At 48.3% G+C, this 21,196-nt stretch overlaps 5 protein-coding genes; 2 read left to right on the top strand and 3 right to left on the bottom strand.

Annotated features, from left to right (window-relative positions):
- Positions 1 to 522: 522 nt before the first annotated feature.
- On the top strand, positions 523 to 5,393 carry GSTUM_00005346001 (uncharacterized protein; the record flags this gene model as incomplete). The annotated part of the gene is made up of 2 exons (XM_002837430.1): positions 523 to 5,038; positions 5,119 to 5,393. The coding sequence occupies 2 exons, from the start codon at positions 523 to 525 to the stop codon at positions 5,391 to 5,393; spliced, it is 4,791 nt and encodes a 1,596-aa protein (XP_002837476.1).
- A 1,558-nt stretch (positions 5,394 to 6,951) lies between these two features.
- Positions 6,952 to 10,111, top strand: GSTUM_00005345001 (uncharacterized protein). XM_002837429.2 has 6 exons: positions 6,952 to 7,188; positions 7,276 to 7,354; positions 7,408 to 8,873; positions 8,927 to 9,313; positions 9,407 to 9,730; positions 9,806 to 10,111. The coding sequence occupies exons 1-6, from the start codon at positions 7,063 to 7,065 to the stop codon at positions 9,884 to 9,886; spliced, it is 2,463 nt and encodes an 820-aa protein (XP_002837475.1). The 5' UTR covers positions 6,952 to 7,062; the 3' UTR covers positions 9,887 to 10,111.
- A 4,248-nt stretch (positions 10,112 to 14,359) lies between these two features.
- Positions 14,360 to 15,445, bottom strand: GSTUM_00005343001 (40S ribosomal protein S2). XM_002837428.2 has 3 exons: positions 15,095 to 15,445; positions 14,757 to 15,014; positions 14,360 to 14,697 (listed from the first exon to the last, which is right to left on the bottom strand). The coding sequence occupies exons 1-3, from the start codon at positions 15,362 to 15,364 to the stop codon at positions 14,440 to 14,442; spliced, it is 786 nt and encodes a 261-aa protein (XP_002837474.1). The 5' UTR covers positions 15,365 to 15,445; the 3' UTR covers positions 14,360 to 14,439.
- A 529-nt stretch (positions 15,446 to 15,974) lies between these two features.
- Positions 15,975 to 18,182, bottom strand: GSTUM_00005342001 (uncharacterized protein; the record flags this gene model as incomplete). XM_002837427.2 has 5 exons in its annotated part: positions 15,975 to 16,703; positions 16,782 to 17,191; positions 17,245 to 17,370; positions 17,432 to 17,760; positions 17,878 to 18,182. The coding sequence occupies 5 exons, from the start codon at positions 18,180 to 18,182 to the stop codon at positions 16,221 to 16,223; spliced, it is 1,653 nt and encodes a 550-aa protein (XP_002837473.1). The 3' UTR covers positions 15,975 to 16,220.
- A 683-nt stretch (positions 18,183 to 18,865) lies between these two features.
- On the bottom strand, positions 18,866 to 19,882 carry GSTUM_00005341001 (uncharacterized protein). XM_002837426.2 has 3 exons: positions 19,761 to 19,882; positions 19,451 to 19,699; positions 18,866 to 19,398 (listed from the first exon to the last, which is right to left on the bottom strand). The coding sequence occupies exons 1-3, from the start codon at positions 19,810 to 19,812 to the stop codon at positions 19,061 to 19,063; spliced, it is 639 nt and encodes a 212-aa protein (XP_002837472.1). The 5' UTR covers positions 19,813 to 19,882; the 3' UTR covers positions 18,866 to 19,060.
- Positions 19,883 to 21,196: the final 1,314 nt, after the last annotated feature.

The following is a 21,196-nucleotide window of genomic DNA, read 5'->3' as shown; positions in this document are numbered from 1 at the left end:
TCAGACTTACTACAATTCAGGGCCTTGTAACTGGCGTACTCATTAAGACGAAACCAGCGCGCGACTTCCCTTGCTCGTTTTGCTATCATACACATCAAAATCCTCACCCTTGCCAGCACACTTCACCACCGCCTAGTATTCTCCTTTCCCCTCCCTTTTCTCCCCCCATAACCCACTATGGCGCCCTCACCATCGCCTTCCGCTGATGACTGCCTCAGCCTTTACAATGCTCTACTAGCTGTCGTCGAAACCCCGGGCGTTAACCCATCTCTAATGAAAGAACTGTTAGAAGAGAACTTAGACCAGTTGAAGAAGCTTCTCGACATACCACCAAAAAGCGATGCAAGCCGTACAGAAGTCAAGTCTGGTAGGAAAACCCCAACGTCGCCGCCCCACGCGTTAAACGAAGCGGCGGATCGCTAACTCGTACTAATTTTAGGCAAACTGACCACCGAGGAAGGAGAGTTCCAGATCAACGAGGTTTTCATCCAAGAAGCTACACAACTCTCCGATGACTTCGACATGGACGAAGTTGAGGCTGCGCGCCTGCTACTACGTGGACAGAAGGAATCACAAGTTCTTGATCGGAATGCTTTTCAAAGCGCCGTCTTCCTCTTCCACACCCGCCGACAGAACATCCTCGAGTCTCTACGGTTAATCCTTTCCTACGCCCTTAACGATGAGATCGATCCAGAGATCCGGAGGGCTGCAAAGCAAGCTGCAAACCTGTTAGCTTCTCCAAAGGCTCCCGCGGCTGCTAGTGGTTCCGGGTCGTTTGCTGAGAAATGTATTTCCACCATGGCTTCAGTTCGGGCTTCTGTCCAGCAATTACGAGAGAAAGAACGGCATGAGCAGACGCTACGATTAGTCCCAACTCCTGGGTTTAAGGAGGATTTGGAGGTCCAGGTTCGGTTTTTAATGAACCAGCACGAAGCACTGGCATCCATTGTTTTTTACTTGGTCAAATTGAAGAGGGCAGCCGTCTCAGATTTCAAGAACCTCTTGGGTGTTGTCAAATCCTTCGAGAAGCACGATATATTTGCATTCCACCATATCCTACCGCTATACTCTTTCTGTACCGTCCTTTGCGATCCGGACTCGCCTATTAACTTTCAGCAGACAGTAGAGTTGCACAAGTATATGCTTAACGAATATAAGAGTGCGCCATGGCCCCTCAGATTTGTTCAGGCTTCGGTTCAGATATGGTGGCTGAGTGAGTTCAACGGCCTATGTAACGATCCATCGTCGGCAGAGCCGCCTGATTCCGCTACATTGGACTATTTTACACATGTGTTTGGCCCGTCGAAGGCTGCTTTAGAGGGTGGTGCTTTCGAATTTATGCTCGCGGTATCTGCGGATGTCAGCGCAGAATGGTATCTCAATTCCGCGAAGGAGGATCTTCACAGGTTCTTACAAACACGAGTGGCCCCGCTGGAAGACAACAAATTGCTTTCAGTATCATTCAAGTCCCTCATGATCAGTCAGTTCGAAATCTTCATCGAATGCTTCATCTCGAATATGGCAGACTTGTTGAAGCAGATGAAAACGCAAGAAGAGGAGGATGTGCTATTGACGCAAAGGACATGCGGTTACGATTTGGAGCGGTTTTACATGATGATACATTACACATATCTTGGTCGACGGAATGCCGGAATGGCGTTCTGGGTTGACCCAGAGAGTAATTTGCATGGGTTCATTGTCTGGGCTTCAACCAGCCATATGCCATTCATGGTTGCTACATTCAGTTATATGTTGGCATCACTCGCTCTTGGGGTGACTGCCGCCGAGCACACGCATCGTTTCCTCCAGGACGAGATTACTCCTGGTTCTAAGAAGAACCGGAGAACCCAATACCTCTCCTGGGAGCAGCTCTTTAAGGAATTCCAGAAATACATCGAGCAGCTTAGGATACGGCATAAAGCTTTGGTGCCTACCAATTCTTACAGAACTCCCGCCATACCTGCCGAAACTGTCGCGGAACCCCCGCCCGAGTCAAGTATGATGTTAGATGGGTACCTAAGATTAATAGCTCAGGTTGCCCAAGAATCGCTAGCTTCTCGACATTGGCTACTTCATGAGAGCCCTAATTTCCGGATCATGGTCGCGTTGTTCGATCTTTTGGCTTTACAGGCTTCGGTTCAATTGTGGGACTCTGTGTTCTCAGCCATCACCGCATTTCTAACGGAGAAGACTGAGAACCTGAATTCCCAAGTGTGGATTGCCATCGATAATTGGGCACTCGGTACACCTGCTCCACCATCAAATGCCCTACAACTCGGTTCCATATCAGGGAAGCCATTCGCTCAGGCTGGAGCTTCGGAGAAACTGGATGCCATTGTGACAGCGGTACACCCAGCTGAGGGATTTGCCCGACTGATGGCAACATTAGTCTCCCCACCCGTGGAGGATTCTCTTCTTAAGGATTCCCTCCCATTCCCGGAGACCCTCGGCAGCTCCACACGTCTTTCCGGGATTGACCCGTATATCGACTTCATTGCCGGAACCATTTTCACCAACACGAGTCTCCAAAACCTCCCCCCAGATCTTCCTCTCGTCCCCGAGAAGATCGATGACCCGACAGAGAGACTCACCCGTGCTCAATACAGGATTTTCCGGCCAGCTCTGCAATCTAGCTGCCTTGAGTTCATTGAAACCTGCCTCATAAGCTTTAATGAGGATTTATTGAACATCGCTAGTTCTAATGTTGCCGTCGATGTTGCTATTGGAGCATCCTCTTTGGAAACATATGCTAAGTTGCACCCATTCGCACGGGTCATGGAGCATCTTCTGACGGAGAAATGTTTCAACGTGCTTTACGAGATTATAAAAATTGGAGTCGATGATCTCGCGTCTGCGGGTGCGCCCATGCCAGTCTTACGAACTATTTTGATGACAATCAACATCCTTGATCTTGCTATGAGGATGCAATCGACCTATTTCGAAGTCGTTCGTCCTCTGGTCAAACGGGATGAAAGTGGGATGAGAAAAATGAATACTATCTCGACTGGGTTTCCTTCTATCGAAGAAGCAATCCTGCATCACTTAGATATTGTTGTCTGCCTTGGCTTGTATGTTGGAAGCGCATATCAAGACGTAACTTTGGCTGCTCTAAGTCTTTTGGAGAAGCTTTCCGTAGCACCGAAGCTAGTATCAATCATGGGCTCTTCATTGGGGCAACAGGCACGCAAAAACCGCCTCCTTGGTGCCATTGAACAGAGTCCTGAATCGAATCGAATATTATTCAACTTCATCCAACAATGGGAAGCAGATGTGGACAGCGAAGAGACGGATATGCGATACCCGCAGAAATTCGCCATTTTGAAGCTGTTGGATAGTAGTTTGGCGTCGCAACCGAATGACTTTACTCTTGCGCATATGCTTCTTGGATTTGGTTGGGATGAGAAAGAGGGCATTAGTCTTAGTGTGTCCTCGGGTGGAATCGGATCTGGCGTCTCACTCTTGCACAGCCTTCTCACAGATGTAGATGCACGCGAGTCTGATGAAGCAGGTCTGGCATATGATGGGGGTCTTTGCCGCTTGAAGAATGACATATTTTCGGTTCTCAAAAGACTCTGGAAATCACCGGCCACCTCCACTGAGATTCTATATGTTCTTCGTGCCAACAAGTTGCTATTTTCTCAGATGCTTTCAGAACAGATTGTCCAGAGACAAACAATTTGGGATGGGATCCCATTTGAATCGGACGAGTTCTTCACGAGGGGCGCTGCTGCGAGCTTCTGCAATTTCATTAGCAGACGCACTTCTTTGTTCAATTATATTGCTCTCGAAATTCGGCAACTGTCGACGCAAGGGGCATCGACGGGAGTCTCAAAGTATCTCTCAACATTGTTGGGAAAGACGGTACTGGATGGCCAATCCATGACGAATCTTCATATTCTAGATCTCCTAGATTTCCTAGAACTTGATGCGCCAGAACCTATCCCAACGCCTAAGATTACTTGGTTCAACGACGTTAATCTCTCCGCGTTCTACCAGGACGACCCATTCGGCAACCCATCATACCACCTACCAACTATTGACCAGATTCTGCTACTAAGACGGAATGAGCTAGGTGCCCTAGGAGTCATCGATAACTCGAACGATGATTCCGTGACCCTTGAAATGAAGGCATTGCTAGACTATCTCTTTGCGGAGAATCAACTACGACTATTCAAGGGAGCCAATCTAGAATGCTTAAAAGCCTGGAGCACACTCATCGCAGTAATGCTAGAGGATTGCGAATATGAACCTTCGGCAAAGACTCTATTCTTGCTCACAGCTCTCCAATCCATTCTGCCGAAGCTCGAGTCATACTGCAGCGGTGATATTGTCTACGCCCAGGAGCTCAGCTCTCTTGCGCATACGCTTACCACTCACCTTACCTTCGACAGTAAAACATTCGGGAAAGGACGGGCTTCCGACATGGCGAATGACAGGATGTATCAACTATTCAGGATCTCCCTACGATGCATTCAGTCCCCTATGGCCACGGCAAACCTCCGCGAGGACTTCTACAACATCGCTTATAGATACTTGAAGGGAATGTCCGACCTGTCTACCCAAACCAATGGTCTGACTCGCCACAATACACAGACGATCAAGGCCTCCGGGGACAGACTTCTCGAGGTGCTCTGCAATGACGCTTACGCCGGAGAAGGACAATGTAAGATTGTCGCATTACTGCTCCTAGAAACTCTAGTCGGACTTGCAGCGGATGAGGGATCAAGCTATGTTGTCGACACCTTGATGAGGCAAAACTTTATTGTTGTCATCATAGACTCGTTAAAGCGGATTGGACACGATTTACGGAATATAGCTAGCAAAGGTGATTTCCCATCCTTTTTTCATTTTTTTATCCTGAACGGGAAACTAATAGTCACAGATATCGACTACCTAATGCGCTCCTTCAAAGCAACAACCGGCTTCCTCGTGCGCGTCTCCCAAACGCGTAGCGGCTCGGGCTACGTCATAAACGCCGGCCTCTTCCAAGCTCTTCGAGAAAGTCGTCTATTCGCCGTCGACCCAGACCTTGGCGTCGGTATGTCCATTCCTCCCCCAACCTCCTTCCCCTCCCAAACTAATTTTTTTTTAAAAAAAAAGGCATAAATGACCCAACAGCCCTCCAAAAATACTACGACCTCCTACAAGATGCGATGCGCGTCGTAACATGCGTCATCCTGTCCAAGGGCCCGCAGAACCAAACAGCTATCAAGCTGGGGCGTCAATTCATCACGGAGAACCGCAGCGTCATCATGACCGTGTTCAAGCGGCATGCGGGGATCGGGGGCCAGCGCTTGGATGACATTGGCGACTTGGGGGAATTGGTTACGCTTTTTGTGCTGTTGATTTCGGTGACTGCGTTCGTGGAGGGGGAGGAGAGGAGTTTGTGTTAGTATCGTATCTGGGGCTCGCCCTAGCAGGGGGGTAACGGTCAATGGGCGAATAGATGTGAATGTGGATGTGAACGTGTTGTTTGTCGGCTATTTTTTATACTTTATTTTTTTATATCTTTTTTTTGCTTTTTGTTGGTCTTTGGAGTTTGGTGGGTGTCTTTTTTCTTTCCTCCATCCCCTACAGTCTAATATTCGTGTTGTCAATGTGTAGAGGGGAATGGATAATTTGACGATGAGTGGGGTGAACAAAAGTCCTCTTCCGAAATGGTATTGAGAGTTGGTTGTCGCAGGGTCTATGCTGAGTGACGACTTGTGATTGCTAGTCGCTCCAGTAAGGTTTATTCCAATTTTAAGGTACATATCATAATAATAATAATATTATTATTATTATTATCATAGATGTCCCTGTCACCACATCAGCACTACTCGTAGGAGGGCATCGGGTACCTCACCTACCCAGATCTTATGATACGTTTCTTACGCTATGTGTCCAGTCCGTCAGTTCGTCTCTTAGGTCCCGACGAGACGGGCTGCAGGTACTGGTGACAGGCGAGGAACTATGGATCACTGCACACGAGCGGCTGGCGTTACCGATAGTTAAAAGGCTATGGTACCATCGCCTCCCTAGACAGTATGATAGTTTCTCCAAAGGACGAACGCTCCTACCCTAACTCGCGCCCCAACACCACGCCCAGGACACCCACGACTGAAGTCCTCTCGACGCCTACGATACGGGATGCTTGGAGCGGCTGATCGCGCCACCCGAGCCGCACCTCTTCCTAGGGGAAGTTCCACCCCGGACTGTAAACCGGACTGTAAAAAATAAATGTGCTTGACCATATCTATCAGGTTTATCAGGATTAATACTCCATTCCACGAACATTCCCACCCATGGTAGCCCATAGAAACGGTGTATTGTTCACAGAATAGCTGGCGTCTATACTCGCATGCACTTTTGATCCCACCCATGCCGACTAGTGCACTGTAGCAGTGAAATCCAGCGAATCCATCGTAGGGATCCGCCACCACGATCCCCAAGCAAAAGCCGTGACCCCTTCCATAGCAGGGTTTTAGAAGAAACATCGCCGTTACCGCATAGTACGAGTGCAGTAGCCCAAAGAACAACCGTAACAACCACCTGCCACCCAATTTCATACCGGTATATAGCAAGAAACTTTTACTAGTGAAAGAGGGTAAGTAATATGCGTAGGGAAACTGGAGTACGGTACCTCAGTGGCAGATACCCTCCAGGTTCTTGGTTCTAATCGGAAACGATAACATGTTACCGTTTCCCCCTATCTCTTAACATTTGCTTCATACTACCATACTTGCTGATACAGTGCTCACTTCGTAATTCAATTTAGCCCTCTGTTTTAGTAGCCGCAAGGTCCTGACGTGATACACTGCCCTATGCTCGAGTACTGAGTGATAGCCCGTGCGGAGGCCTTGGCGTATCGCATCGCCAAGCTTCAGTTGCCAAGCCATACCCTCATCGCCTGGTCTGTTGCGCGGTCCTGCAGCTGCTTGGTTTTATCCTCCGATCCAACTTCCCCTTCCCTACCCCTTCACTTTTCACCAAATCCCCAACCCTTTCTTTACAGTCAGGTCATCAAACCACAATTCTACACCACCGTCGTTCGTTCGACAGCTCGCCGAAAGAACTGCCATCATGAGCGGCCAGGACACCCTGTTCCGTTCGGCGAAGATGTCGCTCGTACAGTTGTACGTTGCAACAGAAATAAGCCGGGAGGCCATCAGTGAGTTGGGCGAGGTGGGGATGCTCCAGTTTAGAGATGTAGGTTCCTCCATTCTCACAGCACGGCGAGGTTGGGTTGTGGTTGTACTAGCGGCGGGGAGAACTAATTAATCATTTGCTCTGTAGTTAAATGCGGAGACATCCGCTTTTCAGAGAACTTTCACGAAGGATATTCGCCGGTTGGATAATGTTGAACGGCAGCTTCGTATGTTCTATTCGACCGTCAGCCAGTGAGTGTTTGGTATTAATGTGTTGTAGGGTTTTTCGGAGCGCAAATGGAAAAGAATTCGGTTCCTGTCCGACCCGTTCCCGATAATGCGAGTCTCACCGCCGCCCCTAGCGCCTCGGAGATCGATTACCTTGCTACCCGTGCGGACGAATTGGAAGTGAGGGTCAGTCAGTTGAACGCTTCTCATGAAACCCTCCAGAAACGATGGGTTGAGCTCGTCGAGTTTCGCTGGGTATTAAGGGAGGCTGGTGGATTCTTTGATCGTGCTCATGGCCAGGCCGAGGAGATTCGCCGTGGGTCTACTGATGAGCCCACTGCGCCTTTACTGGAAGACGTCGAGCAATCCACTCCTGCTGGCAGCGCTGGGCATGTAGATACGATGTTCCAGACGATGAATATTGGCTTCGTTGCTGGTGTGATTCGCAGGGATAGGATTGCCGCGTTCGAGAGGATCCTTTGGCGAACATTGAGAGGGAATCTTTATATGAACCAGTCGGAGATTGATGAGCCCATTGTCGACCCGAGCACCAATGAACCTGTTGACAAGAATGTCTTCGTAATTTTCGCTCACGGAAAGGAGATTTTGGCCAAGATTCGTAAGATTTCGGAGTCTCTTGGCGCTGGTCTCTACAGTGTCGATGAGGATAACACTCTTCGCAGGGATCAGCTTCACGAGGTCAACAGTAGGATTAATGATCTTGATTCTGTCTTGCACAATACTAGGAATACGTTGACAAGTGAGTTGAGGATGATTGCGCAGAATCTTGCGAGCTGGATGGTGGTGATCAAGAAGGAGAAGGCGATCTACCAGACGTTGAATTTGTTTAATTACGACTCGGCAAGGAAATGTTTGATTGCGGAAGGGTGGCTACCGACGAACCAGTTGCCACTTATTCAGAAGCGTCTGAGAGATGTTACGGATCGCGCCGGGCTTCAGGTTCCCACGATTGTCAACGAGCTCAGGACGACAAAGACGCCTCCAACGTATCACAAGACGAATAAGTTCACTGTCGGGTTTCAGACCATTGTGGATGCTTATGGTGTTGCGAAATACCGTGAAGTTAATCCCGGGTTGGCGGCAATTGTTACATTTCCGTTCTTGTTCGCCGTTATGTTTGGTGATATTGGACACGGTCTTATTTTGCTCCTTACGGCAGCTGTAATGATATGGTACGAGAAGAAACTTGAGAAGCAAAAGGTCTTTGAGCTCTTCGATATGGTATTCTTTGGAAGATATATTATGTTGCTTATGGGAGTTTTCTCCGTTTACACTGGTCTCATCTATAACGATGTCTTCTCCAAGCCGCTCACCTTGTTCAAGAGTCAGTGGGTATACCCCGAGCACTTCAAGATCGGGGAGGGTATTGAGGCACAAAAGGTGCCTGGTTACACATATCCTTTCGGTTTGGATTGGCAGTGGCATGGAGCGGAGAATAGTTTACTGTTTACAAACAGTCTTAAGATGAAGCTAAGCATCATCATGGGATGGTTTCACGTGAGTTTCATGTTTTATTTTTTACGGGGGCTGCGGAGACTAACGCTATACAGATGACATATTCTCTTTGCCTCTCGCAATACAATCACCGATACTTTAAGTCCAGGATTGATACATGGGGTAACTTTATCCCGGGCATGATCTTCTTCCAGTCGATCTTCGGTTATTTAGTGCTTACTATTGTCTACAAATGGTCCGTTGATTGGGTTGCCCTTGATAAGAATCCTCCCAGCATATTGAATCTTCTCATCTACATGTTCCTCTCCCCTGGGACAGTCACAGAGCCTCTTTACCCTGGCCAGGCAACCATTCAAGTTCTTTTGCTGTTGGTCGCATTGGCCTGTGTGCCCTGGATGTTGCTTCTCAAGCCTCTCTACCTCCGATGGGAGCACAACAAGCACCATGCAGCCGGTTACCAAGGGCTGGGCCAAGTCTCCAGAGTCAGTGCTCTCGACGGCGACGATGAAGACGAAACTCCTCGCGGTCGTGATAGTGTCGAAAGCGATGGTGAGGGCCACATCCTTATTGCCGAGGAGATGAAGGAAGAAGAGGAATTCGAGTTTAGCGAAGTGATGATCCACCAGGTCATCCACACTATCGAATTCTGCCTCAATTGTATCTCGCACACAGCCTCATACCTCCGTCTATGGGCTTTGTCGCTAGCACACGCTCAGTTGTCGATCGTGCTCTGGGACATGACGATGGCTGTTGGGTTTGGGTTTGAGGGGACTATTGGAGTGATCATGATGGTTATTCTATTCTCTTTCTGGCTAAATTGTACCCTTGCGGTGCTGGTAATTATGGAGGGAACTAGCGCCATGTTGCACAGTTTGCGTTTGCAATGGGTTGAGGCTATGGTGATTCCCCCTTGCCTTTCTTCTATTCACCCCGTTCTGTTGCGTTGTGTATAGCGGCACTAACGTCCACACTAGAGCAAATTCTTTATCGGAGATGGCATCGCTTTCGAACCGTTTAGCTTCAAGTTACTACTCGAGGAGGCCGCAGATCAATAGAGGATAAACGAACCACGACTAATTGTAACGGCTTGGCAAACTGATTGGTTTAGCTACTAGCGGTCTGGTGGGGGTTAATATTACACATCAGTGTTGTGATTTTTTTTCTTGCTTTTGTTGCGTTTTCCATGTGTTGTTTGTAGTTCTATTCCAGATTTGCTGAGGGATGCGATGTAGAGTAGTTGTCGAGTTTGAGAGCGAATGAAACCTTAATTAGGTATTTTGCAATTGCTGTGTTGTGTTGTGCTTCTGATGGATTATTTGTGGTGTGTATCATGGTGACTTGCTCGCTAGGTAGCGTAGTGGTTTTGCGGGGTGATGTGTGGTTGTTGTGTGTTGAGAGACACGGAAGCTATGAATCACAGAAAATACGGCTTTCAAGGACCCTAGAATAGCTGGCACCTGACCGCAAAAGTTACGACTCTTCTTGGAATATTCAGGACCCCTCACTCGACCCAAGTCGGTCCGGGGAGGACTGCCGGGCAAGATAAGAAGAACCTCAACACAGAATTCGGGGTGTGTTTGTACACATAACAAGCAAGAGCAGTGGATGTTTAAAAGGTTCTTGGCTATTTCCACGCTGGGAATAGAGTACAAACTTTATCTCAAGTCCTTCCCGGTCGTTGGCTTACCGGGGGGGGGGGGAAGGCGAACCAGTGGGCGGTCCAGCCTGCTCCTCTGCATGAGCTGATATATTATGATAATGTTATCAACTAATAAGAGAAAATGGAGGAGGAATTTTGTAAGCCGTGCGTTGCTTGCGTCACATTGATCTGTATCCGGAGCAATTGTCTTTGGAGGAAACGGGTGTGAATATTCGTCACTCCCCGCTGCGGCAGTGGTAGATATCTGCACCCGGCATTCTCTGGGAGAGCACGGTTGCTTTTCCAAGGCTACGTGAAATCCTTGGCTTGCGGTTGCAAGTTGAAGGAGGGGGAATAGTTCTTGTCTTTTCCTTTTTTTCCCCTTCTTTCCCTCCCCTGCTCCGCTGATGGCAGACATTATGCCTGTGGTTGGGGGGTATGTAATATGGTCCATAGTGGGGTCGGGTCGTGCCACTTGGTAGTGGGCCCGATCGATTTGCGCTACAGCCGTTCCCCTTGCAAGACTAAGCTCTTCAGCGTCCTAGTTACCCAGGGCAGGATTGCGGAGCCCGATGAATGGATTGTTCAATAATAGCCCCCTCGCCTTTTTATGGGAATAATCACTGGCTGAATGCCAATGACAAGAAGGGTGGGTTTTGTTCGGGGGTAAGACCGGGTTTGGACGGCACCGTACATTGAATAAAAGTGTGCAACATAGGGGGGGGAGCATTGCCTCCGGCCCCCAGGTCGCCTTTGCTGTACTGTACGCAGCTTAGTTTGGCCGAATGATTTGTTATGATGCAGAAATGTTATTGGTGGATAGTGTGTGGGTTAGTTTGCTCGTGCAATCATCAACCTAAATACAACCAAGAGGGAGGGAGTGAGGGAGATCGTGGGTGCCAATTCAGTTTTTGGAGCATGGATATCATCCTGGCTGGGCCTGAGTTAGGGAAGTAGAGTCCGACAAAGAGGGTGTAGTATATACATAGAATGGGTAGCGTTGGCCTGTAGTATGTGTATCTGCCGCTCTTTCGTGCCCACCGTGGGGTGGGTGTCCTAGGGGTTTAGTCTGGATTGGCATCGGCTCGATACCGGGGTATCATACTGTCCAATGCTACCTACTACCACTCCTCCCCGCCCGTGCCTTTTACAGTGGGCAAAATGAGTGGTATGCGTTTGGCTCAGGTAAAACCGTCCAATGCGAGAAACTTCTTCAAGAAGAAAGTCCATCTATGTAATGGGGCTAGCATGCAGGGTAGTGTAATCTGTTAAACCTCTTCGAGTTGTTTATGTGCCATGGATCCCTTTGTTTCGCAAAAGACATGTTTGAAGGTGAATGCCATACGGCCGGTTACAAGGGGGGGTGTCTGATGGAGCAGTTCTAGGAGCTGGTGGTAACTCTGGGAGAACTGATTAAATGCCTAGATAACTTGAGGAAACTACGGGAGTCGTGGCACGGGGCTCTCGAACCTATTTTTATAATGCCTACAGCGCTACGGGGGTGTTCCTAAAGTCATATGCTAGGCGGACTTTTGATGTTGCGTGATCAATCGCGGCTAGTCCTGTAAACAGGATTCTACAATAGTCCCTATCGGAGGAGCAAATGTAGTATCAATACTCGAAGCTCTAACTTCCACTACCAAAACATGATATAACTCATCAACGAGCAAAGGCTGCTCTGTCGAGAAAACCCATGCCAAGGCTGCAATATGCAACCTCGCTTTGGACCCTCTCTGCCGCTTTATTCTTTCTAGAGTTGCTGTATAGACATCGCTCGGGCTCATTTGTCATCTCATGAAGCTTTTCTCTTCTTCCGCCTATAGTCGCCTCTCCTAATATTGAATCGATCTGTAATGGAGCTGGAGGGAAGATGTAGGACATGGTTAGCTACACAACCGCAGTGACATCACCCGCGCCATCCTTACATTCAGAAAAACCTTTTTTTGGGATTTTTGTCATGATCTCTACTTAGGACTATCGGATGTGAGGCCTCCTGGTGAGAGACAGTCTCGTATTGGATGATTTATCCAAGATCTGGCGCAGGGAGCGTAGAAACCCGACTCTGTGCTCCGCCAGAAGCTCATCCAGTGGACCAATACAAATGTAGACTTGCTAGAATCGTGTCCGGATTCTGAATATTCGGAAGTCCAGGTGCGCGCCCTCCGAGAGAGCCACCGGCGGCTCGGAAGGTTTTGGTGATCGCTTCCGGAATCTCCGGCAACCCTGTTACAGGATGCCTGGAGAGCCCCCCGGCTGTAGCGGCTGGTGTTTCTTCTCTCTGCCTGCCATAGCCGCTGGAGGGAAAGGCAACAACAGGCTGATTGCCAAACGCCTGGAGGGTCACCAGGATTCCCGATTATTATAACAGCTGGCGTTTGCTCTTTCTGCCCACGGTAATCACAGTATAGGCAAACGGCGTCAACATTCTGATTAGCAATCCCTTCGCGTAGCGGATCGATAACCAAGGGGCTGGGATAACGTGAGCGGTGAACTGAGTGCATGCGGGGTTACGAATCCTACTTGACGAAAGCATCTCCCGCTTTCGAGGCCCCATGACAAAATGGGACGGCATTACTTCTATCGGCATGCCATGTTTGAAACTCGCTGATTTTCAGTACCCACGCCCCTGGACCTTCGGCAGGAGTACCGGCCACATTATCGTACATCTTCCGTGGCTTCAGAGCTGATATCTGGGATGGGATCCGCGATTGCTCAACATCGCTGGTAGCGGGGTAATTAATTGCCCATGGTAGTGCTGTTCGATTTTGTGGTATTGGGAAGGTTACCACTGCGGTTGAGTGAGTATTGGCTAGGGGGCTCTGATTCAAGTGTTCCCCGAGTAAGAATGATGGGAGGTGAGATGGGTTTCACTGTTTAAACAGAACTGGCGCTAAGCATAGCCAGAAAGATGGAGATGGAACCGGAGATGGAGGGGTGAACTCCCGATAAAGGCGGGGTAGCACTGTACTGTACAGTACTGTATAAGTACTCGAGTGCAAGTATTATACTAAGTATACATTAGACGCTGGCCTCAATTTAGAGGGTGTAGCCGCTCACTTGCCCACCTGTAGTATGAACTCCGGCTACTGGATCGACAGACTACAGACCCCCGAGTGTACCAGGGTATTACTTTATTCGGGCAGTGCTATGATACTTGTAGACTACAAGTACCGGTATCACTCGTATCATCAGAACAACCCTGCGGAACAAATCCCCATTTTTATAAATTTTGTGGGCCAAATTTAACCTCAGAATGTTTAAGCATCATAAAAAAGAAAAAAATATGTATTTGTTTGTTGAATTCGGGGTTGGAAGAAGGCGGATTGTTCCTGGGTCGATCATCAAAACAACTTGACCACCATATCTTCCACCACACCCCGGGTGGAGGAGAATAAAGAAGGACCATAAAGTCGCTCTCACCGAATTTCCTGTAGCTCCTTTTCGTTTAACCGTCCGCAAGCATTTCCCCGTCTCTGCCATGCGTATCCCCAAAACCAAATCCCAATCGGTGTACGGTACTCGAGCATTGTAATCCGAGGGTTTGGACTTGACGTTTAGTGGAGGCCTCCGATCAGGAACTGGGGGTTTTTTTTTGTTTACATGATGATATCGCACCTGGGTTTTAGGAACGGCCTGCACAGATGAAAAGGGTATGCCTCCTTGGGACGGGGCAGGAGTGTGATAGTCTGTAATAGGTGGCAGCTTTCTCTGCGATATAAGTTGGCCCATTATTACTTCGGTGACGGGTGGAAGTATGTAGGCACGGTTAGGTCAAAGTGGTCACATCAAATGCGACAAGTTTCCGGTATTAGCGATATTTTTGTTTGACATTTACACCATGGTCCCACAGTAAAAGAGAAAAGGAATAAGGAAGAGGGAAAACGGCGGGTGGTTTGGATTTTTTTTTGAATATCCCCAACCCTACAATGACAAAGAATCGAAACTCCCCATTCCCATTTTGAAAAACATTTAATACCTCTCCTTGCTCTTCAACTGGTCACCGAACTCCTCTAGGGGGCTCCTCAGCAGTTTTGTCTCCTTCCAGAGGTTGGGTGTCAAGAAAGCGTAAGTGTTCCCAACGGCAGTAAAGGTAGCCTTGAGGGTGTTCTCGAGTGTCTTGGTAGATCCTGAGGAGGCTGTGTAGACATCCTGGACACCGGCGAGCTGGAGAAGACGCTTGACGGCGGGAGAGGCGACAAGACCGGTTCCACGGGGAGCAGGAATCAGCTATTATTATTTTCTGTGAGACGCTTGTACAACTAGACATGGTGTAGGGGGAAGTATACTCTGACGGTAACTGAACCGCACTTTCCAGACTCCTTAGCGGCAAGAGAGTGTGGCTCTCCGAGGGAGGTACCCCAGTACCCGCGACGGATGGGGAGAACAGAAAGCTTTGCAATGATGATAGCGGCGCGGATAGCAGTAGCGACTTCCTTGGAGGTCTTGATTCCGAGACCAACATGCCCTTCGCTGTCGCCGATAACAACGATAGCCTTGAAGCGGGTACGCTGACCGGCACGGGTTTGCTTCTGGACAGGTTTAATCTATTTTTTCCCCAAACCAAACTCATTAGTTCCCAACCGTGCGAATTTGTATGCTATATCGCGATCTTAATTGGTACTACCTTCATAACCTCATCCTTCAGCTTGGGCAAGAAAAAGTCCACAATCTGGTACTCCTTGATTGGCAAAGAGTGGAGGTAGATCTCCTCCATGCTCTTTATCTTTCCAAGCTTTACAAGGCGTCCAAGCTTGGTAACTGGTTGCCATTCCTTCTCCTCGCTCTTAGCTCCACGACGGGGACCACGACGTCCACGACCACGTCCACGGTCTCCTCCGCGAGCTCCGAATCCTCCGGCACCGCCGCGAGCACCTCCAGCAGGGGCTTCAGCCATGGTATTTTTATTGGGTTTTGTTAGAAAGGGGAGGTTGTGGAAAGTCGGTGAGGGGTGGGGATTGAGTTGGTCGTGAGTGCCGAGAACTAGATGGTTGTTAGTGGGGTGGGACTTTTGTAAAGTTGAGGGTGGAATTTCGCTTTTTGTGTGGCCTTGGCGTTTTATTCATGTTAGGGTAGCGGAATAGTCACAAAAGCACTATCCTTAACTTGGATAAGATAAGATTAGATAAGCGAAGCTTGGTATTTGTATGGTAAATTTAGTCTACCGGTGGTGGGCGTTACAGTAATTTACTCGTACCGTTACTCTACCGTACTCGTACTTGTAGCGATAGCTCTAGCCTAAACGGGAAAACAAGCCGTGCTTTGCTTGTAGCATAGGATTTGATGTCGAGTATCATACTCATAGTTGGAGAGTAGGGACAATGTGTGTGGAGATTCTCTTTGTCTCGGGCGAAGTACCCCTCCTATCCGCTTGAGCGGTCCTGATAAACTTGAACATAAGGTGGGAGAATGTGTTATTGAGTGTGAGCGGACGCTTGTTTAGTTGTTCATTGGCGATGCACTGCACAAGCATTGGGAACTGTATTTCGGTAGTCTGGGCTCGGTGATATCAGATATTTGTATGTGTTCATACAGTACTGTCTTCTACACCGCTACTGTGAGTTTTATACCTTCGCACGGTCATAGTTTGACCTACCCCCGGGCGTACTGCGCCGTGGACGCCATAGCTTCAACTCGACTCCATACGATACAGTAGGTTATAACTATTGTTCGACGAACAGCTTTCACCGCCAGGGGCGATGAACATTTCCCAAAGAGCTCTTAACAAACCACCAAGCGTATTCACCAAGCTACTAAATTTCCGTCCCCTTCCCCTTCGGCTCCTTCCTTAGCTGCCAAATCTGAACATACGACTCACTCGTAAACAACAGCTCTCTAGCAACCTCTTCTACAAACAAGTCTTGAATCTGGAACCACTCTCCGCTAGCCTTATTCACCAACTGCACCTTATAGACACTCCTGATATCGCCCTCTTTCTTCCCTGATGTTGTGGTGACACTCTCATGTGTGATGTTGGCGACTAGATCGTACCAGATTGGCTCTGTCGAGGAACCGCCCTCTGAAGGTTCGACGTAGGGTGACATGTCTAGTGATCTTGTGGGGAATGTGACGATAGTAGGATTGCGCTCTTCTACAAATTTATTCTTGCTAAAACGTTTGATGTGGAATATTAAGAATGGGGGGAGGGGGGAGAGGAGGCGGTAGCGTTTACGCTGTCCGAGGAGCTCCTGGGAGTGTAGGCCGTCGTACTTTGACAGGATGGTTGTTAAGGGGACCTAGAGTTACGTCGTCGGGTCAGCAGGATGATCGAAGGCCAGACAAATATGACCCCAATAGCGAGTATGTAATCAGACCTGAGGAATGATATTCTTGTCCTGCTCATCCTTGAAGATCGGCTTTGGCGGTAGATCCAATGTTAGCATCATAAACCTTACAATATCCATCTTAATCTCAGCCGCCTCCTCAAATCGTAATCGATCGGAGGCATCCGCTCTAGCAGTAATGGTCTGTGATTCGACTTTTAGCCTTCCTTGGAAAACCTTTTGTATAATACTAGTCCCGGGCTTCGTTTTCGAGCCACCGAGTGAAAGGTGAAGATTATTTATGAACCAAGAGAGAAAGTCCACTGGGTCAGATTGGATGGTTAGGGTGAATCTTTTGGAAGAACGGAGAGAAATTTCCTGAAGAAGCTCGTGGGGGGAAACATGGGATTTGAAAGCGCGGGGGTTCCAGATCTTTCTGACCAAGATGGAGAATCGTTGGGCTCGGGGTTGGTTGTTAGCATACTGAGCGCAAGTTGAGGCGAGAGCAACATACCTAGTTCGGGCCTTGACGATAAATCCTCTAGCATGAAATAGTTCTTAAGAGGAGCTACATGTGCAAGAGCATGCACTACAACGTTCATGTAATCATTCTGTTTGATGTTATTCAAACCCACAAAACCTATGATGGAGATTAAAGTCAGCTCACCAGTGCATCGCAAATAAGACAGACTTGAACTAACCGGGAATATACTTCTTCCCTCCTAGATCCCACCGCACCAATGGTTCCTTGTCGAGCTTCGTTACGTCCACCTTGGTATATGTTGGGTTTACAACATACTTGATGTCCTCTAACGTCTTATTCTGGACCTCGTAGCTCTCGGGTAAAACATATACTTTCAAACTGGCAATATTGATGAAAACGTGATGGTCCTGGTCCAAGGAATGTGTATAGGCGTGTGACGAACGACCGCGACCTTGAAAATATTTCCCGCAAACTAAACAAGCATAGACGTTGATGTTGGAGAGAGATACTGAGCACAGCTTTTCAAAGTCTACTTTAATTAGTAACCTCTTACCTAGCGCTCAGAATTGATTACTTACCAAAATCTAAGAGAACTCTGTGAAATTAATGTTAGTAATAAATCTCACGTATGAACATGCATTAAGAAAAAAGAGTCCGCCATACCGATTAATAGTGTCCAAATACAGGTCCGAGAACCCCTCTGAAGGTCCCTCTTGCGCTTTCCCGACCCCGAGCTGACCAACCGCCACATCGTCCTCGTAATCCCCATCTTCGTCCATATCGGTGGTGGGGGCCGGTGCCCTCGGCCGCGAAGCTTCCAAGATCATACCATTCCTCGACGAGCCTTTCTCCACAAACTCTTGGTCAATAACCTCCTCAAGGCGCGCACGCTTTGGAGTTTGCGGGCCCGTACTTTGCCGTTGAGCCTCCAGAGCCCCCACTGTTTCTTCTGCCGGTCTTTTTGACATTCTCTTGTGTAATGGTGGTGATGGATTGGTCAATTGGATGGGTTCTGGGCGCTGGGGTTGGATTTTGAGGAGCCGGAGGCTTTCATGGATGAGTGCCGCAGGTTGGGGTGTGGCTTGGCGGATCACGTGTTGTCGTGATGGTTGTAATGTGAGTGAGTTGATAATGACCGGTTGGGAGCCCGGATTGCATCTGCCCATATTTGGGAAGGACGATGATGATGATGCTCGTGGAGAGCGGTTAGTACGTGTCAGGTATGATATCGGAAAAGTCTTAAATCACTTTCGAAAAACCACTCGACCATTTGGAGCCTAGGGTTATAGCAGCATTGGGTTGAGAAACAGAGGGTTCTGCTTGCCCGTGGTGTATCATATTGGTATCATGCTTAATAAGATGCTTGACCCAACGTAGGAGTACTATATGGCTTACTATTTCAAAGGCCTGGGAGCTATTTAAGTCGTAAAGTCGAAACATCGAGTTAGAAGCTTTGAATGGGCCCTGTTCGACGCTCACTAAAATTAATTAGAAAGCAACACGTTATTGCATCTCCGTCAAATACTGGGGTGGGTACTCTTAGACTAGATATGATGGAAGGGAGGGCTTGAAAAGGGAATAATGAATAAGATAGCTTATTGGTATAACGTCACATTCACAACCGAACGCTATAAAAAGGTGGAAGACGAAATAAGGGGACATCCTGAATGGCCTTATTGTTTGAATTGAAAGCCTTTGATCCAAAAGAAAGCCACAAGTCCAGGGTAGCAGGACAGGAAAGAAGACGTTAAGGTCCTAAAAATAGTTATAGTACATATCCGCTCTAGCAACAACAAAGCTCAAAAGCAGGCTATCAAGGTATTAGGAGAGATTTGGAGTGGAGGATTCAAGCCTCCTTGCGTCTTCTGGATTCTCCATTAGGAGAAACACTGCGCGATACACTGCGCCTATCTCTGCCTCTCGCGCGCAACCATTTCTTCATCCCCAGTTCTAACTCGCGTTCTAGGTCTTTGCTGGGTTCCTTCCTGTGGATGAAGTTGCAAAATCCACCTCTGACACAGCCTTCGCCACTGTTCAATCTGCAGCAAGCTTCCCTAAAATCTGTGACGGGCGATAGCTCACAATAGATTGGACGGGCAGCGTACCATCTTGCATTTAGAGCATCGCAGGCAGTTTGAGCGTCCTCTTCGTACTTGAACCGAGCGTAGACGTTGCCGATCAAATCTGCCTCCTATTGTTAGCACTACCACCTAATATTGGGGCGAAAACCACGTACGGTCATTATTGTTGTCGCACACAACAACCTCCTCGACCTCACCGTACTTGCACATTTCGCAAAAAAAGTCCTCGTAGAAAGCGTCGAAATGGTTCTGTAGCTGTGAGGTATTCATCTTGTTCTTTGGGTCGAACGCCGGGTTTTGGTAGAGGTTTGGGAGCAAAATTGTCTGGGAATACGAAGGCTTAACGTGTTTGCGCGAGCAGCGATCGCCATGGCGACAAGCACCAATCTTGTAATAGAACGAACCTGGCGATAGAGTTGTTAGCAAATTTTGGTAAAACGAGGCAAGGACGGGATGGAAATTCACAGTTAACTTTGTCCTGCTCTGTACCGAAGATAGAGGCAAGGTAGTTGGCCATATTTGCTGCCTGGCGCCAAAGAGTGTGTGGGTTGTGGGTTGTGGGATGGAGAGATCGGTTTGGTGGTTTGGTGGTGGCGGTGGCAGGTGGTCACGAACACGGAGCCCGGTTCCGGGAGGACACGACAGATTTGTTTGGTAAGCCTATGAAAGTAGGGTAACCCTAAATTGGTCTTGGCCGACCACAGCTGACAGGCATGATGCCGGCAGTATTTTCACGCGTGTGATGTGAAAGTGCTTGTGAGTGACGCGACGCGAGCTGTTAACTTAAAGTACCTACCAATGCGTAAAGTGTTCGGACGCCTTGCACAAAATATGCGGTAATGGATGCCAAGGCATCCAGATACTTTACGAATGACAAGTACCGGATGACAGCTATAAAAATTGCCAAGCCCAAGCGAGTCGCGAATTTCTTGTTTCCCGTACTAGAGTAACCTACGGCAGACTTGTTTCCCCCTCCGACTTCTTTCTTTGTCCAACGCAGCAAAGTCAATACCGTACGTTCGCTCTTCAGCTCTCTGGTCTAGATTTATCCCTTATGACTCTTAGATCATGAGCCCCTCCCCGAGAATTCGACTTAACTTTACCGATCCTGATTCCCCATCTTCTTGGATATCACTGATCAGCGATGAAGCTGGGAAACGGCGGTCTTACTTTGTTTATCGGGACGAAAATCATAGTTTACAAATCCATACTGAGGACGATGGCGATGGGTTTTCTGGTTATGATAGACCGACGGTTTTAGCTGCTATCCGTAGTGCTCCTTCCCCCGTTGGTTTATCTCGAAAGATTCCGCTGATTTTTCATTCCGAACTTTTAGATATCCAGGATTCTGATGTTTTCATTGAGGCAATACATTCCCCAAAGGAGGCCTTATTCATGACCCGAGACCCCTTGTCCCCTACCGCAATTAAACGCCGAATTCCGCTCTCGCATCCGCCTAGAGATCGTATGTCTATGTTTTTGGATTACAGCTGCTTTCTGTGCATCGACGGGGAAAAGATTCAATTTGATTTAGGCGATTCTTCGATTTCTACTACAAGGCCCCCCCTGACAAGCTCGGTAGATCGAATTGATAAAGAAGGTGACGTCTCTATGGGGATTGACGATGACCCTCACGTCCAGGTTGTACAAAGTATGCAAGATCCAGTGGTTACCACAGTCCACCATGGCATTGGTTATAGAGATTCCACGCCAGTGATCCCTGAGACTAATCCTGACGAAACTGTTGTTGCTGAAACACCTGTGAAGTCTCGATTCTTCAATCCAATGAGCTCCGGTCGTACTCCAAAAGCACAAGAATCGTATGCGAGCATGGGTAATGACTCTTTACCGCCCGGAAATCAATCTGCTGGAAAACAATTGGTGACTGCTCTTCCAAAGTC

This window comes from Tuber melanosporum (genome assembly GCF_000151645.1).
Source record: "Tuber melanosporum whole genome shotgun sequence assembly, scaffold_19, strain Mel28".
Classification (NCBI taxonomy): domain Eukaryota; kingdom Fungi; phylum Ascomycota; class Pezizomycetes; order Pezizales; family Tuberaceae; genus Tuber; species Tuber melanosporum.
Note: the sequence above shows the minus strand (reverse complement) of the source record. Positions and strands in the feature narration are given on the sequence as shown.